Raw genomic sequence first — 19,909 nt, 5'->3', positions numbered from 1 at the left:
TCACCCCCATGTGCCATCTTTTATTTATCAAATAATTACATCGGCAAAAACATTGGCCACGTACAAGGACAGTCCCCTTGCTTGTGGTCTTACAGTAATGTTACAACTGGTGAGAGGCTCTATCCTCTCTAATTCCGCCTTCGGCGCACAATATAAGTCTTAGTTAGTAGCTTAATTTCCTTACTGGCCTTGCCTTCTTCTTTCTTCTGTTTCCTTTTTCTTCATAATTTCCCACCGAAGAAGCTACTGAAGTTGAAAATCGAAGTATTATCTTAACAACTTATCATGTACACAGTCACAAAAAAAAAAAATAACACACTCATCGTTCCACTCAAAATCTAAAAATGTCTACTGGAATCTACTCTGTTTGTCTTTGAGTGATTTTATTATTATGTTATAATTTAAAACCGATACTTTAAATTTACATCATAGATGTATTTTATCATTTTCTATAAGTACTTAATACAATTTTCAAAATTTATACAATATTCAAAATATTCAAAATATTTTCAAAATATTTTGTTCATATTTTCAATTTTTTTTTTTTTTTATATGAATGAAATGTTATTCGTCGATTCAATTAGCTTGGAAATACAATGCAAGGTTCCTGTAGATATATTGTTCCAAAAACAGGTAAATAATTCTTAAAATGCCTTCGCGTTAATTTTTTAATGAAAATTTAAGTTTAATTTTCCGAAATTTATATAATAGTAAAATAAATTACTTTAATCACAATAATATCACTAAATATCCCTACTTAGTAATATTATTGGCTGTCAGGGCATTTTTACTTAATATTTTTTTTCGTATTCAATGGTATAATAATATGATTTGATAGTAGGACTATTATTTATATCAACACATTTTTAACTTAGGTGATCCAATACCTGCCCATATTCCAAAGTCATCATGTTTAAGAGTTGCCTAGAGTTAAGCTATTGCTTCAACTAGATTACATAAGGATCCAATATTATCATTAAGCTTAATGAAAAGTAATCAAATTTATTGTTCTACAATAAGGGATATAGAATTAGATAAAATCTTCGTTCATTTTTGGAGAAATATGCAATTAAAAATATATAAAGATAATTATGAAAAAACTACGGTACCCACAATATCTTTTGATGCCACCAGGGGATGTGTCAAAAAGATTAAGAGAAATTATAATACATACAGTAGTTCTATTTTTCTTTACGAAGGCGTTATGAATATAAACAACCAAACTTTTACTGTTTGTTCAGTGTTATCAGAACAACACGATAGCACATCTATCTATTTGTGGTTAAAGAGATGGCTTCGATGTGACATTAAACCACCAAAGTTGGTTATAAGCGACCAATCGATTGCTCTCATGTCTGCCTTAGTTCATGCCTTTACTCAATATCAGTCGTTGGAAGAATATTAAGATGTGTGTTTCTCTATTGTTGTTAAGAACCAAAATATTCCAATTCCTTGATGTATGATTAAAAATGATATTAATCATTTTATACATTTGGTTGCACAAAAAAAACTTTAAAAAACACAAAATTTACTCGAACCAAACAACTCATAGCACGTACTATGGGACTTCTTGTTTATTCTAGTTAATTATTGAAACAGAACAAATTTTAGAATCTCTATTTAATGCAATTTTAAGTAAATACGATGGTAAATTGTTAAGCGCTACAAACAACAATGATGATACCCCTTGGGCAAAAAGCAAAAGATATTTACAAGCTCTTATATCATCTAGTGAAATTGAACTTGTTGATAGAAATATTTTTAGTGATATAGAAAACGAAATTGAAAAAGAAAATATTAGAAGTCGAAAATGATGTTGGTGATATTACTAGTTCTTTTAAGGAATGGGCCCAGGCAATTGCTGACAAGGTTAGAGTTACTGTGAATGTAATTGAAGGTGAATATGATAATGCGCAATATCTTCCAGAACTGGAGCCTTTTATTATAAGATCTTTAAAACTCTATCCTTGTTGGCCAGGGATTATGGGTGAAAATTTTGGTTACGGAAAAGAAACATCTTCAAGTTCTCAAATAGAAAGAAATTTTAACGATTTGAAAAATAGAGTGTTTAAAATGAACGAATGCCACTTAGAATTGATACTTTTATTAAAAAATTAACTTCATATTACAGAGACCATTTGTTAGTTCAAGGGCATGTATTAAATGAAAACCACACAAGTGAATCACCACAAAGAAGTAAAATAATAACATTTATCAATAATGATATAAATGACAATGGGCAATCTAAAATGTTTGATCTATATAGTATTGAAGAAAATGAAAATAATAAACAAAAAACATTATTAGAAAAAACGAAAAACTAATATCCATTCCTCGTGTAAGCCATGTAATGATGGAAATTTACCTACAGGTCTTCATAAATGTTTCAACTGTAAAATACCCGTTCATTTATTCGGGTGCTCAATTTCAATTCCAAATACAGAAGAAGGTTGTGTAGAACAAAGATTATGTCTTAGCTGTGATAAACAAAGTTCAATTCAAGCAGAATCTAGTGCAACTGAAAATTGGAACAGGAAAGAAAAACCACAAGATAATAAATTAAGATATGCTAAGTCATCGCGTTCTTATCTCGTTAATCAACCCGGTTTTGAAACAGTTGATTTAAATATAAAAAGATCAATAACTCCAATAATGTTACTGAAAAATGGAAACGATTTAATGCATAAACCTATTATAATACCAAATGTTGGAAAAATAGTATTAAATAATACGTGTTCCGTAGATTCAATATTGTCGGTATTAGCAACATCCGTGGCTGATAGTTGTGTTTTCCGAGATTACATTAATAGCATTGAAAATTCAAATTTAACTGCTGGTATAATACTCAAATTGATCTCAGAAAAGCAAGGAATTAAAATATATCACAGTCGGGCAAAATTGATGCTTCATTATTTAGAAAATAAAGTAAAATTATTAGTTGGTGGTTTAAAATCTATAGATGCCATTGATACAGTTGCATCAATGGCAGAAAAGCTTTTTAAAGATATGCCGTCCTTCATAAGATCTAGTTATTGCCAAAATAGTTACTGTTCCCTTCAAGTCTTAGAAACAACATCTACAACGTTATCTATTAATGTACAAGACGGAAACATTTCAATAGAGAACGAAGTACGAGATTATCTCCAAAATGTAACAGAAATTTGTGTTTATAGTGGACACAAGAGGGAGTGATAATCAAACCAACAACTCATATTTTAATTGAACTAAATTTGGTTCCAATAGGTAAATTAATTAATCTTAAAATATTTGTTATGAGTTATGTAGCACTGATGTACTTATATGCACTTATAATTTTTAGATTTAGAAGCTTCAACAAGTTATGAAGATATACAAGGAATTCAATTACAATTGATACAACAGAACTATTTGAAATCCAATTATTGTAAATTAAAAAATATTGTAAAAACTTTAACCGTCGACACCAAAATATACAAGTTAAGGGGAGCAATTGTTTTTCATAGTGGATAACGAGGTGGACTTCGTACAGCCAACGGGCATTATACGGCCTGCACCCTTAGATCCAATGAAAAGTGGGAACATTATGACGATACTAAAAACAAAGTACAACATATTAACGACTCATATGAAAATTATATTGAATTTATAAATTTTACTGGGCGAAGTAAATAAAAGTGTAAGTAGGTATAACTCAAAATATATAAAAATCATAAAAAATTTGAATAACTGTAAAATTTTAAATGTTAGGGAGAGTGGGGCAGATTTGAATGCGGGGTACATTTGAATTTGTCTAATATAATTTGTTACAGATTATTTATAATTATACAAATAATAAGGTATGTTGGTTACACTGTTCTGTAGACCATATGTGATTATCAGGCATTTTCGGACAATTTTGTGATAAGGAAAAATGATAATGTGATTATCCGACTTTTTTTTAAAAAAATAGCGTGTTCCGTAAGAACTTTTTTGGAACAAAGATCAAAAATCGTAAGTAATGAATTATGTATACCTATTCAAAATGTTGTTGCCTAGTAATATATCTAATGTGCATACGTTATTTATAGTTATTAAAATTTATATTACTATTATTCGTTAATATTTTGGCATGGGGCAGATTTGAATTTTCATTTATGGGGCAGATTTGAATATTTTTTAAATATAATATTTCTCAAAGTATATTTTTTATTTTTCATTTGTATGTTTAGAATATGGTGCGAAATTATCAAAAAAAGAAGGTAGTTGATGTTGACTAAGAGGTTAAGATAAAAACAGCAGTTGAAGAAATAAAAAATGGTAAATGTGTCAAAAGAGCAGCTGAAGACAACAATATTAAACACACAACTCTATTTTATAGAGTGAAAAAAATGAAGACTGCTGATGGTAATTGGATCAACAATGAAGTGCTCAAATTCCAATCCAAGTATAGTGTCAAACAAGTATTTACTCAAGCACAGGAATTGTTACTAGTCGAATACATAGTCAAGTGTTCAAAGATAAATTATGGGCTAACAACAAAACAAATTAGAAAACTTGCATATGATTATGCCATAGGGTGTAATATAGAAGTTCCTTCTTCCTGGAACTGCAAGAATATTGACAGAGACCCCTGAAAAAGACAAAATTGAAAAAGAAACAATTGAACGCCAGAAAAAAAAAGTTAAGAAAAATATTATCAAGAAATTGTCTAAACCAACTAAACCTAACTGTAAAAAAAAATTATTTGATAAAGTATCAGAAAAACCTAGTGATGACAGTGATGACAATTCAAAGACTGATTTGGATGGAATAACGTATGGCGACTTTGTATTGGTTAAATATTATACAGGGAAAAGTACAACCTTTTTTGTTGGATGTATAGAAGATTTTGATCATCAAAACTATGTGGTATCATTTTTGAAAAAAAAAAACAGGTGGCACATTTGTTTACCCTGATGAAAACGATATAGACCAGATACCACACTCAGATATTGAGTTACTATTACCAAAGCCGAAAGTTTCAGGTAACACAAAACGGAGTGAAGGAGTCTCGGTTTTCCCTAAAGTTTCGTTTGAAAATTATAATATGGGTTGAGGTAAAACCTTATCCATTTGTTTTTATAAGTTTTTATGATTTTGTTTAAATATGGGTAGAGGTATACCTATTTTATACCTACATTGTTAAGTTTTAAAAAATGTTGTTAAGCGTTTTAAGTGTTACTAAAACTTATAGGTATATTAATAATTACCAGTAATTTCAACAATGTTCCTACATTATCTAGTTTTATGTACAACTAATGTTCAATTTATAAAGCATATAATATTACTATAATGTTCCTATTGTTATTAACTGTATTATGTTGTGTTATTTCTATGATGAAATAAAGTAAATATTTTATTTAAATTAGTACCTATTTATTTATGTTCAAAATTCAAATGTGCCCCTTTAATTGTATAAGACACATTCTAATCAACCCCATGCACGTTCAAATCTACCCCATAGATGGGGCACATTTGAATAAAAATATTGTTGACTTCATAATTAGAAATTAAATTAGTTATTTAATATATAAGGTTGTTTTGAGTCAAATAGTATTCATAAACATCTAGACTACAGATTGCAATTATCAAATTCAAAATTAGTTAAAAAAATAAAAATTAAAAAATGAAAATGTGAATTTCATTCAAATCTGCCCCACTCTCCCTACAGATTTTTCTTCAAACCATAAAATACCAAAAATAAGTCATAGAATAAATAATCAATAGATTTCATAAAATTATTTAATGCTAAATAATTTTTTATTAGTTATTTATTTCATACTAACTTTTTTTATTTGTACTTATTATTATCACTAGGGCACAAGAAATTTAGTGCATTTTTTTTTAATTTACATTTTAAGAATATCACTAGGTACAAAGCATTGTAAAATTTTTTGATACCACATAATTTTATTCAGTTTATTTATTTTAATATTGAACTTTTTAATTTGCTTTTAAATAAATATAATTAATATCAGTAAGCAACTTGTATATTTGTAACAAGAGTTATTATATAATTTTTCAATATTACCATTTTTTTTTTTTATTACTATTATAATTTAATATTGAGCTTTTTATTTGTGCTCTCATTATTATTAATATTTTTGAAGTTATATGAATTGGTACAAATTATGGTACAATTAATGGTGCAGAAAAAATGGCAAAAAGTTAATTTGGTGTGATGACGGGTGCCGGGGAAACGTTTTCCTGGCACCCGTAGAGGAAAATTGGTTTTTCCCAGTGAAATTTTATGGTACAAATTCTGAAATGATTGGTACAAATTGGTACAAATAATGGTGCAGAAAAAACAATGATTTTTTGATTTTGCCAGGGAAACCTACCTTGCATCTAGAGGGTTACGACCTAGTGAGTTAGCTCAGCATGAGCTTTATTGGAAAGGTCCTACTTTCCTTCACCAGTTCGGTGAAAGATGGTCATCCAAAGTTAACCTGATGCCATCAGATCAGTTGCCTGAGATCACAGGTCCGATATCTTGTGTTGTAGTAAAGACGGGGGAGGAGTCTGAATGGTTTTCCCACGTCTCTTCTTTCACGAATGTTGAGAATTATTATCCGTTTACAACGATTTATCAAGTCGTGCCGCTAGATTTCCAGTCGATATAAGTTTTTTCTCGTTCCAGGACTACAGTGATGCACTGGTGGTTGTAGTTAAGTGTTCACAAGTTCTATTTTTGAAGCCATTGTATCATGAACTGTTAGCCGGTAAGGATATCTCCTCTCGTCCACTTGTTCCACTTGCACGTTTATCACCGTTCATCGATGATCGTGGTATCATTCGTGTCGGAGGTCGTCTTCGCCATTCTTTGTTGTCAAATCGACGCAAATATCCGATTCTGTTAGCAAAATCTTCATATTTGTCCTTAATGATTGCCCCACATTGGCATCGGTTCGCATGTCATGCAGGCCCCAGTCTAATTTCAGCTCTGATATTTAGATAGTTTTGGATCATGGGGGACCGTTTTGTTATATGGCGTGCCATTAGTGAGTTCACAATTTGTGTTAAGCTATCAGCTCGAAATCCACAACCGATAATGGCAGATCTGCCTGATGTCAGAGTTCAACAATGCCATCCCTTTTCATGTGTAGGCATAGATTATGCAGGTCCTCTTCTCATGAAGGAGACAAGTTTACGAAAGGCTCGTTAATATAAGGTCTATATTGCAGTCTTTGTATGCATGAGTGTCATGGCAGTACATTTGGAACTAGTATCAGACCTTTATACCAATGCTTTTCTGGCAGCATTCAATTGGTTCTAGCTCGGCGAGGAATGCCTTCGGCAGTGTATTCCGATTGTGGTACTAATTTTGTAGGTGCCTCAAAAAAATTGTTTGATCTTGTCAATAACCCAAAAAACCGCAAGTAGTTGTGCTCTGCCTTTGTTTGTTCTTGGCATTTTAACCCCTCCCCCCAGTGCTCCTCATTTTGGAGGGCTCAGGGAGTCAGCAGTACGTTCTACAAAACTTTTATTAGTGCGGGTGATTGGCAATCAAGTGTTGTATCGAGTAGAATCAGCATTTAATTCTAGACCACTCACTCCCGCCTCTAATGATCCAAATGACTTAGACTGTCTCTCGCCTGTTCATTTTTTGACCGGTCGTCCCTTATGTGCAGTGCCTGAAGAGGAGGTTCCTGTCAGTTCAACAAACCTTAAAAACCATTGGAAGTTCCTTCATCAGGTCTTTCAGGCATTTTGGCGCCACTGGTCAAACGAATATTTACACACTCTCCAGAACAAAGGACGGTGGCTGGTTAACCAGGAAAATGTTAAAATGGGAGAGTTAGTGATTATTAAGGATAACAAATCATCCCCATTGGAATGGAAGTTGGGTGGGGTTCATGAGCTTATTCCAGGTCAGGATGGAGTTGTAAGGGTGGTAAAATTGTTAACTCAGCAAGGCCTTATTACTAAGTTAGTTCCACTTCCTACACAATAAACCTAATTGATACCTTTCCAAACTTTAAATTGATGTTGTCTATTAAATATTGAAAATTAATTTTAATCAGATATTGAAATAATATAAATAATGTCTGACCAACTACTAGTTCAGTATTTGGTACCTATGAAAGTTCCTTTTGTCTCTGTTTCCTGTTCTTCTTATATTTAATATATTTGTATGACAATAATGTAATATTGTATTTACAATGTTACCGCGCCAAGAGTGTCTTCCGTTGAGGGTTTGGCTCCTGTGGCTCTCATTGCATTCAAGTTTGTTATGGTTAAGGACTACTTAATAAAAAAAAAAAAAAAAAATAGCCTATGAAAAGACGACAGCGGTGATAACGGCGGCTGATCGGTCAGTGTGGCCATTGATTAAATATATGAAACAGCGATTAAATATAAAAAAAAAAAAATAATAATAATAATAATAATAATTTAATATGTTTGGTAACCAACGGCAACTCTATTAAAAAAAAAATTGTCGTAGGTTAAAAAAAATCCCTGTATGAGCCACCCTTTAAAATAAAAATAGGGGTGTGAAAAATAGTTTACATCACTCTCTGAGACCTACTTAATATACACAACAAATTTCATGAAAATCGGTTCAGCCGTTTCGAAGGAGTTTGGTAACAAACATTGTGACACGAGATTTTTATATATTAGATATATGTAAAATAATATACCTTAAATTACCCATTAACTCTTTGTTACATTTCTTTCCGAGTTTTCTTTACATTATAAAAATCCCACATGCTCCGATTCCCGAATCTCACCTGTGGGTTGGCTACCTTAATACCTAGTTTCGTCAATGGACGCTCCACGCCGAATCTGGGTAAGCCAACGTGTGAAACATTACAAGTCATTAGAGTGATGACTACACACTTCTATAATATATATATTTAATATGGCTGGTTTATCGCGCGATCATAAAAGTATAATATCTATTATCTGGCTTTTAACAAATTATGAGGTGAATTATATCTGTGACATGAACGATAATCGTATAATACTCGTTATTATGTTCAAATATGAAAATATAACATTCGTACATAATACTATTCGAACACAAGTCCATTCGAACAGATTTGTTCGAACACATACATTCGTACATAATACTATTCGAACACATTTCCATTCGAACAGATGTGTTTGAACACTTTCATTCGAAAACAATTCGTTCGAACACACAGCTAGTTCCCTTCATAATTATTATAATCATTATTTCATTATACATTTGTGAATTGATAATATTAATACCCAAAATTCAAATGATATAAAATATAAATGTATAGAAAAATGTATGTCCTTATGTTTTTTTTTAAATATTTATAAATTAAATTATTATCTATAATCAAAGTTCTTAATATCATATATTAAAAAATTATTTTATTTTGCCTGTATCACCAACAATTATTTTTTTTATTTTCATTTTCTAAAAAATATGCATGAATTTAATCAAAGTTCATTGGAAATCGTGCCAAATACTGAAACTGTTACTCAGATAACTGATACTAATCAGAGTTCCATAAAAAATCTTCAGATTGTTACATACACTGTAATCTGATCTGTTATCATGTTAACAATAATCTTATCAAACCATATACCTTATATTCATAGACGGAGCATCACTGGTTGGCGGGGTGGGGTGGTGCGGTCATAGCTATCATCTTAGCAGAGTTGTCATTTCTGATAACATAAAATATGTTTATTTATTTATATTATTAAGATATTAATGTTGTAACATAATTTATGAGCGCTTGGTATTATGCATTTGCAAAACATTTGTCCGGAAAGCAAATAGAATAAATCTGATTCATTATAAATTTGTTTTGTGGTGTCTGGATTTGAAATTTAAAAGTTTTTTGCACATATTTTAGCATACCTACCAACCTATTTCCAACTTTTTCCTATATATAAATATTTTTTTAAATTTATACTGTATATTTTATCTTTTTTTTTTAAATAGGAATTTTTTAATTATTTATATAATAAATTAAATTTGTATAATATGCATACAAATTATTAATACAATTATAAACTTCAATTTTCTGTATAAATATTTGTTTTTAAGGACAGCATTTAAACTAATGAAACTTAAAGACAAAAACCATTATAAATAATATATTATACCTAACAACCTAACCAAAGTAAAATAAGTTAACGGTGATGGATTTTTTTATATTTGAAGCATACTCATGCTTACATTAACACAGATTATATATTGTTGGATCTATATATGATATATATATTTTTAATAAGTTTTGAGCTGTTTACTGACATTTTAATTTTTAAACTTTTTAAATTTATTTTCTAGAAATATCGATAAATATTTATTTGTTGGGTAGAAAAGCTTGAAATTTTAATACAAGGCTTTTTACACATTGTAACAATAACAGTTAAAAAATATTAAAAATTCATCGGCACGATTTTTTTTATAAGCATTTAAAGTTCAAATTTTGACTAAACACGTAAAAATTACGGCAATGTTCAAATTATCTTAGATAGAAATTCATAAAAGTTTTTCTTTTTAGATCTAAGATTTGAAAATTTAATACAAGGCTCCTAACACATGTCGACTGACACCCCTCAGAGAATTGGTGGGTGACTGGGTGAGTGTGACTAGTTCTGGGTGAATTTAGATGTTATTTTGATAAATATTTGTTTAATTTAATATTGATTGTATAAAGAGTATAAACTCAAATTTTACTTATGGGGTGGGTACCGCGAGATATATATTTTCGACATCCTTGTGAAAAATCTACTGTGCGCCACTGGAGATCGCACGTGAACTCTAATGCTCTTAAAAATAAATTTATAATAACTGAAAAGTGAAGAATAAAATTTTTAAGTGATACACTTGAAATAATTTCATCGAATCATATTTTATATTACATTATATTATAATGTGAACGTTCCTGTCGATTTTGTCAATAATTTCTATGGCGCTGTGGAGCCGCGACCGCACCGTTATCGTCCGTTTCAGATCCACTAAAACTGTTGTGTGAAATCGGTCGATCGTCATAGTCATCCAGGCCAGATGCGTTCCCGCCCTCCAAACAGGATGTGTCGTATGGATCTGGGCCACTAGCGTCACCGAATTCTTGAACTTGGTCGCTTCTCGAATCGCTCATCGACAACGACCAAGGCCCGATGACCAAAGAGCCCGGCATGCTCACATTCTCGACAAGATCGTAAGCGGGCGGCCAGATGTCGTCGACCGCTTGGTCGCGGTCCGGCAGGCTAACGTCGTCACTGATGTTAGCCGACACGCTGTCGTCGAACGGGTATCGATCGTTATTGCTTATCGACAGGTTGTCCGTTCGACGCGCGTAATTCACATTGCGGCCTAAAGGCTGACTACGTGCCGCGAGCCGCATTTCGATTGAACTGTCCGACGAAGTTAACGTAGACAGCGATTCCGCGCTGTTATAATTGTTGTCGTTGCGGAATCGGTTAGTGGTGCATGATTGACATCGATTGATCCTCTGTTCAGCGGACCAATCGCTTGCCGCGCCGAAGCTGTCGTCCGACAAATCGTTTTCGTTGTTGGCGGCGGCTGCGGCTGCTGCAGCGTGAAAATCGTTGGCTGGTAGCAGCTGTGACAACGGCGAAGATGACCGCGAGTGCAAAACTGCCACGGGGTGGTCATCGATCGTTCTCTCGGACGTCAGAAATCGTGACCGGTCCTCTGCCATGTGCCTATCCGAAAACGCTGTATAGCTACCCACGTCGGGATCCCAGGCGGTGGCGACGACTGTGGCTGTATTGGATCTGTTATCTCTGTTGGTCCTCGCAGACTGGTGCTGTTGTTGCTGTTGTTGCAACTGGCTGGTTCTCTTATCTGAACTCGACATTCCCAAAGTGTCTGGCCGCTTTGGCGTCAACGGCTGATGTTCCATAAATGCTGCTGGACACGAGTGGTTTTGGTCTTTGGTAGCGCAGGACTGTTCTACAAACCGTCCGTCATCGGATGTCAAACTTCGTGCACTTGCACCATACCTATCGTTTGGCTCGGTGGCGCTCATTCTCTTCCCCGAAGACGTTTGACGCTGATCACTGCTGAAGACTGTGTCCGCACATCCGCCGTTCCCTGTCCATTCCGAGTTCTTATCGTCGCGATTGCCAAGAGACCGCCTATGTTCTTGCGGGGGTTCTGGTCCACTTTCTGTGGTTCTCGTGCTCTGGAACGTGGGCATGGCCACCATCTGCTGCACATCACTGATTTGTCGTGCACCTTGATATTCCTGTTCGACACTCGCAACTTGATCCAACGAGATTAACTTGCAGTTGGCGTTACAGTTTGTCACCTTTGCGACCGGTGGTGTGCTGTTGCAGGCCTGATTGGGTTCTCTCAGTGATATCTCTACAGTGGACATGGTCCAATCGCAATTCGAACTGTCGTTGAAAGATGATCTGCCTGCGTTTAATACCGTTGAAAAATTTTTCCGTTCTTTAGATTCGTTATTATCGTTAATGTTCAAGTCGGCTTCCTTAGGAAATTTGCAGCTTTCAACTGACTTAGTTTTCTTTACACTTCTTTTCAGACATTTTGAGTTCGACTTACATTCCTGATATGTCATGTTCAGATTACTAAATTTGGAATCGTTTTCAGTGTTAAATGTATTTGTGTTTTTATCCGATGTTAAAATATTAGTTATAGAGGTTTTAGTCTGACTAATTATTGATTTCGTATTTTGTAATACTATTGTTGAACTTGGCAACTGTGATTTACTGCATTTAATAGTCATCATTGGTTTTTTACACGGTGTTACACATTCTTTAACTTTACAGCTGTTTTTTGAGACCCGCTTTCTTTGTTTTAATTTGCAAGTAAATGGTAGCGTATCGTCTTTTTTAAAATTAAGATTGGAATAATCAACTAATGTTACACCCGTCATTTTATAAATAAATTTTGGCTCCAGAATTAGTGCAGCAGAATACATTTTTGGGTTTAATATCTTATTACCAGGGAATACCTTACAATACACTATTGCAAATGCAGCATCGTCAATTTGTTGTTGGTTACATTGCTGGCTTGCTATGTCTCTGAAAAAAAGTATGTTACTTTCAAAATAAAATATTTTTATTTGAATTACTTACAAATCAATTTCAATAGAACCTGCTGTTCGTTTGGGTCTATTATCTTCATTAGCCAGTATACTATAAGGATGCCAATTAAAAGCGGTCGTTACTTCTTTTGATATTTGGTCAATTGGAATAATATCATTACACCTAAAAAAAAAAAAAAAAAAAAATTTAAGTACTTAATATATTACTTTTATATGATTATAATTACTTGTTTCTATGTTTATTGTTGGAATTTTTATCCCTGAAAAATTTGAATGTTTGGTTATTTAACCAGTTTATTTAATGTAAAAAATGTATATATATATACATATATAACATACTCGGTGACAATGTTAAAACGGTTTAGGAATATCTCCCATTGGTTATGATCAAAGCTACTTGGCAATTGAATAGACGTTGGATTATACCATGTATAAATTGGCCAATCTGACCTTACATAGAACGATTGTACGAAGTATGGTGAGGTTTTAATTGTTGAATAAGAACGCATATTTGTAGCTACAGCTGCAGAACGTTTGTGTTTAATCTCTTGTTTTTTCTCCTCGTTAGTTAATGATTCATCAGCTATATTATTGCCTTGTAAGTATTTAATCATATCCATCTATATAGATGCATAGCGAACATTAAATTGATTAATTAAATTAATAAAAAAAAGCCGAAGACTTTACCGTGTAATCAGACCTCAACTCTAAATCTTTAAGATCATCAGGTGGAGGTTTTAAAAACATTTGAAAAGATCTATCACTTCTCAATGACACAAATAAGATTTTTATAAGATGCATCTTTAAATCAGTTAGGTTTAATTCATTATCTAATCGAGTTAACCAAGAAGAATAATTCATTTTATCTAGAATAAATCATATTATACATTTAAAAAATGTTCAAGATACACTCCTTATTATTCTAATTTCTCTTTAAGATACCTGTTTCATTATCTAGCCTTATAATAGATAGATGGTTAATTTGTCGGTAAAATCCATATTTTAATGCTTCATCTGTTTTTTCTTTGTTATTTATCCTTTTTATGATTCTCGGCGAACATTCAGTTCGACTATTCATTTTAATATTTGTTTTTAAAATTTAAAATTTAATAATTTACTAAATAAAATGGATAAAGTAGATTTGCTTTATTTTTGTTAGTAATTTATTTATTGTTTTTTAGTTGCCATGAGTTATTTTGAAAAAAAACAGGTTTATATTAATATGATGTTTTATAGTTATATCTATTATTATTATATCTATATTATTATACCTTTTAATTTATAGATATAAATAGTATTGTTCGGTTTCTAGTTTTATACAAAAGTCCATAGACGTGATTTTTCAATAAAACACGTTGACATATATGACAAACTTGTCTTTTAAATATTATTTCCGATCCCATCTCCATCTTCTTTTTCTATTTTTTTTTATGTTTATAAATTCTTTACAACTTAAAACAAATTTATAACTTATTAAGAAACGTATTGTTATATAAAATAAAAATATGTAAGTTTCATAAGTCTTGATTCCTAGGTAGTTAAACAATATTTACACAATAATGCGTAGTTTTCGTTGAAAATTAATGAAAAATTATATAGTTCGCATTAAGGAATTGGTAAAAATGTTTAAAATAACTAATTGCAACATAATAACTAGACACCTAAGTTAAGGTACATTTATAAAATCAATTTATTTAATTACTAAGTTATTTTCCAATATTATTGTTGTATGTTGTGTACGTCTACACGACAAATTAAATAAAGTACGCTTGGCGAAATAACTGACTATATCTTTTATTAAACAACGTAAAACAATTTAATAAACATGAGTTCGGGAAGTTCGTACAAATATTCTGCTGGAATACGACTAACTCCCCTTGAGGACGAACGCGGACGACCAGCCCGCTGTGGCTACCAAAACTGTCCACGCAGCGGAATAGGGTAAAGCATGGAGTTATTGGCACTGATGTAGTTATTGGCACACTATAATTGTTTAATTAATAAATAGTGCGGTATTTGATCTAGAAATGATTTTTTTTTTTTAATATTTGGTTATACTGATTAATTTTCGCTCCAAAAATTATCAACATATTATTTCAACTAATTGATAAGTAAAGTGCATCAACAAAACAGCACTCCGTCACTTCAGCCATACAGGTAAGAAATCATATTTTTTTGTTAACAAATACTTCCTGTAAAATAAGCTATTATTCGAGTTTTAATGGCCTTAGGCTATAATGGAATATTTTATTTGATTCACAAGAACAATTTCAATTAAATAGTAACAATATTAAAATTATTACATTTTTGATATTATTATTAATTGAGGTGCTAATAACTAGATTTTATTTTAAACCTATTTCAGTTATTGGCATAGGGTGCCAATAACTGAACTTCATTGTAAATAATTATGTTTTAGTTATTAACACTACCCAAAAATACCTACTTAGTGTTTAAAATAATATCTTTTTAACAATTAAATGTTTTTTTACAACTAGATATGCCAAAAAAATCAACTAATTTTTGTGAGGATAATATTGCTGCAGCAATACTAGCTGTTGATAATGGCATGTCAAAAAAAGCAGCTTCTAAACAATTTAACATCAATAGATCAACCTTGCAATTTAGACTTAAAAATAGAGACAGACCAACATTTAATTGTGGCCCTTCAAGTATCCTAACCAAATTAGAAGAAGAAATTCTAGTACGGTGGCTTTTGGAATGCTCTAAAAAGGGATTTCCTAGACGCAAGGAGGACTTGCAGTTGAGTGTCAAGCAGTTCTTAGATGAACAAGGAAGGTCTAGCCCGTTTAAAAATAATTATCCTGGTAATTATATTGTTTTTTATGTACCTATTAGGTCTTTATTTAAGTTTGAAACAATTCAAAATAAAATACATTAATATTAGTATTAACTGTTTAATAAAATATTAACTAAAATAAAATAATAATCATTATTATTTAAACACAACTAACAAAGCTGTTTAGTCTAATGTATAATCAAATAAATTGACAAACAATTCATGAACAATTTAATAATAATGCTTTGTACCATAGGACTTTTTATTGAAAATTTAACAAATACCTACCTATTAATGTAATTTATTAATGTTACTTTATTAAGAAAAAAATGTAAATTAAAAGAAAATATTATTTGTTTGTTTATAAATTAGTTTAAATAGGTAGGTACTTAAAAACTTATTGAGTAAATTATTATTATAGTTATTAAATAGGTTATTTTATTAAGAGTAACATAAAAGTTATTGTTTTAAATAAATTATAATACATTACTTCATTAAAAACATATGTAGTTAGTAAGAATTAGATTGAGGCACACTATTTTTTTCATTGAGCCATATTAAATAGGTATAGGTAGGTACTCAATATTTAAAATTTTAAAATTATTTGTTATTAAATAACAATTTGATGAACATTGTCTATAGAAATATGATATTAAAGTTTATTACAAGATTATTTTGTACTCAGAGGTAAATAAATACTGTTATATATACAGTGGGTATGAACATTTCTTATGGTTCTGGGTATCCACTAAGTTAGTTACCTACTGTTTCGCTTGATTCTACATTACTGCTTTAAAAGTATTTTAACTTTGAAGGTATGCTAGGAAATTTACTTAGGAAAATCTAAAATATACATTTATTAATTATAGGTACTATTTTTATTTTTAGGAATTGCTTGGTATAAAGCCTTTTTAAGAAGAAACCCTGTGATCTCAGTTAGAACAAGTGAACACGTGACATCTGCAAGTGCAAATGTAAGTGAGCAAAATATTAGGAAGTGGTTTGACGATATTCATCAATATTTATCAGATGAAAATTTGTCAATTATTTTAAACGATCCTTCTCGAGTTTTCAATGGAGATGAAACAGGTTTTTCTCTTTGTCCTAAAACAAAGTCTGTCCTAGGGCCAAAAGGGGCAAAAGATGTCTATGAAGTGGCCAAAGGAAACGAGAAGGAAAATTTAACTGTTATGTTTACCTTCAATGCGGCAGGAATTATGTGTCACCCAATGGTGATCTATGGCTATAAACGTATTCCCCAACATATAATTGATTCTGTACCTCCTAATTGGGGCGTTGGAAGGTCTGATACAGGTTGGATGAAGGCTGAAGTGTTTTATGAATACATTGCTAATGTTTTTCATCCTTTCTTGATTGAAAATAGTATTCAATTTCCTGTTATTCTCTTTGTCGATGGGCATAAAAGTCACCTTACATACCAACTAAGCAATTTGTGTTCGCAATTAAATATAATTCTTATTGCTTTGTATCCTAATGCTACAAGAATATTACAACCAGCTGATGTGGCCGCATTTAAACCTCTTAAGTCTGGTTGGAAAAAGGGATTATTTGAGTGGCGTAATCAAAATCCAAATTGTGCAGTTACAAAGAAAGATTTTGCCCCAATATTAGATCAAGTCATAAAAAATACTGTGAAAAGTGAAGTTTTGATTAACGGTTTTAGGGCATGTGGGTTATACCCATGGAATGTAAATCAAATAGACTTTAAGAAATGTTTAGGAAAAAATAAAGGTCCTGAATTAAATGATACAGATAATAGTGACATTACCAAAAGTACTAATACTGCTCATGCTACTCGACTAAGTTTTAATGATTTTTCTGATATTGTTGGTGCTGAAACATTGGAGAAGTTTAACAACATACATGATGAGGTAGAAATCCAAAAGTATTCAGAAGAATTTTTTACTTTGTACAGATTATTTGAAAAATTAAAGAAGGATAATAGTGATGAGAGCACTATTCGATTATCACCAATAAATTCTACTGCCCAACCTTATGATATTAATAGTACTAATCAAATATCACCATGCAACTTTAAAGCACAATCTCCTGATTGTATTGTTATTGATAATCAAAATGAACTATTAAAACAACAGACATATATCACAACATCAAGTAACATTTTAGAAAAACCTGTAAACACACCTACAAACCTTGTTAATGTTAAAAAGTTAAATATAACACCAATAGAGTCATGTCTTGTGTGGCCTGTAACCCCTGAGCGAAAAAACAATAGAATGACTGAACGAGTTCCTTATGTTATAACATCCAAAAATTGGAAATATTTGTATGAACAGAAAGAACATGCTAAACGAACAATTGAAGAAGACAAAGAAACAAGAAAAAGACTTAGGGAGGAAAATAAAATTTTAAAAGCAAATCAACCCACTAAATTAACAAAGCAAAAAGTTGTAAAAAATCTTTTTCCAGTACTTAATAAAAATAAAAAACCGACAACTGTCACTAGCCAAACTATTAGTTATAAACATTTTGAAGGTACTAATAATGCGGACATAGATCTTGAAGAACCTTTCAATATAAATGTATTTAATAGTGTAATTGAAAGTGGTTGTTGTATTTCATGTGACACTGAAATAAAAGTTACTGATTTGGGTGTTGAGTGTAATTTTTGCAACAATAAATACCATCAACGATGTGCTATGAAAGATACCAATGATGATCTCAATTGTGAAGATATTCTCTTTATTTGTCAAAACTGCGAAAAGGCTGTATACATTAATTAAAAATGTATTATAATTTTGTTTTGTTTTATTTGTCTTAACTATCTATATTATTATAATTACTTGTGTTATTTTTAAAAAATATTTTTATAATTAATTTTTAATTCAGTTCAGTTCAATTGAAGAACTGATCTTTCTTGTAATATGTACTTAAGTACTTATGTATAAAAATAATTAATTTATCAAGACTGATGCAAGACTGCAACTGAGAAAAGGCTGTATAACGTTAATTAAATAATGTATTATAATTTTGTTTTGTTTTAAAAGTTTTAACTATCTACGTTATTTTAATTACTTGTGTTATTTTTTAAAAATATTTTTATAATTAATTTTGACTGATGCAAGACTGCAATAGGTATATCAAATATTTTTTTTCTCTTTTTTATAGTATTTTTAATGTTGTTTAGTAAGGTATATTAAATAAAGATTTACTTGAAGATGTTCTATATTGTATTGTTTATTATTAGTGCATAATTGTTTGTAATTCTGGTGTGCTTAATTTTGGTACTAAAGGTGCATTCCTACAATGGGCGTACTCTCAGTGGGAAGGGGGGGGGGGTCATTTGGTTTAACCCCCCGTAAATTGGACGTTTCTTTTTGCAAAAGATTTGTATTAAATTTATAAGGGATATGAAAATTCATTGTCTCATTGTATAATTTATGTATAAAATATTATTATTTGTCATAACTAGAGGGGTGTGTGTCGATAGCCACCTACATATTTTTTTAAAAACTACCCACAACCACCTACCCCATATTTTGAAATTTCTGACAATGCCACTGATTCATCCCTACCTTAAGTGTAAAGGCCTACCTAATGCCAAACAATTGTAAGTGATTCTATTTGTATTTGTGCCATATTTGCTTTATATTTAATGTATCTATTTTGTCCATTATAGATATTTTATTAAACTATATTTTACATAAGATAATATTTCTTAGACTAGGTAATAGGTAGATTATAGAAACTTTCTATGAAAATTTGAGGCATGCCAATAACTAGAAATGAGAGTGGCAATAACTTGATTAAGGATGCCAATAACTACAATTTTTGATATTTTTAAAGAATTAAATTAATATAAAAGAAAATATTATTCTCAAGCTATTTCTGATAACAAAAATGGATAGATAAGAATATTTTATAACAAATTAAAGATAATTTGATAAGTTAAATCAAGTTAAACACAAAATAAAATAATATGAAATCCGAATTTTACTAAAGGTGCCAATAACTACATGCTTTACCCTATCATATGCTGTCACCGCACAGTGGTCCACAAATTAAAATTATACGCGGTCTTTATTGCCCAATTTTAAAATGA

General features: G+C 31.0%; 2 protein-coding genes across 2 annotated transcripts; one reads left to right on the top strand and one right to left on the bottom strand.

Annotated features, from left to right (window-relative positions):
* Positions 1-10,883: 10,883 nt before the first annotated feature.
* Positions 10,884-14,103, bottom strand: LOC107170107 (uncharacterized). The gene is made up of 6 exons (XM_089225351.1): positions 13,968-14,103; positions 13,713-13,891; positions 13,365-13,645; positions 13,253-13,285; positions 13,057-13,188; positions 10,884-13,002 (listed from the first exon to the last, which is right to left on the bottom strand). The coding sequence occupies exons 1-6, from the start codon at positions 14,101-14,103 to the stop codon at positions 10,884-10,886; spliced, it is 2,880 nt and encodes a 959-aa protein (XP_089081477.1).
* A 1,324-nt stretch (positions 14,104-15,427) lies between these two features.
* LOC149059663 (uncharacterized) lies at positions 15,428-18,671 on the top strand. The gene is made up of 2 exons (XM_089216427.1): positions 15,428-15,853; positions 16,714-18,671. Exons 1-2 carry the CDS (start codon positions 15,526-15,528, stop codon positions 18,588-18,590), a joined length of 2,205 nt encoding a protein of 734 aa, XP_089072553.1. The 5' UTR covers positions 15,428-15,525; the 3' UTR covers positions 18,591-18,671.
* Positions 18,672-19,909: the final 1,238 nt, after the last annotated feature.

This window comes from Diuraphis noxia, unplaced genomic scaffold, assembly GCF_037042655.1.
Source record: "Diuraphis noxia isolate RWA-SAM2 unplaced genomic scaffold, SU_Dnox_SAM2 contig0001, whole genome shotgun sequence".
In the NCBI taxonomy this organism is placed as follows: domain Eukaryota; kingdom Metazoa; phylum Arthropoda; class Insecta; order Hemiptera; family Aphididae; genus Diuraphis; species Diuraphis noxia.
The sequence above is the reverse complement of the archived record's forward strand: the minus strand, read 5'-3'. Positions and strand labels throughout refer to the sequence as shown.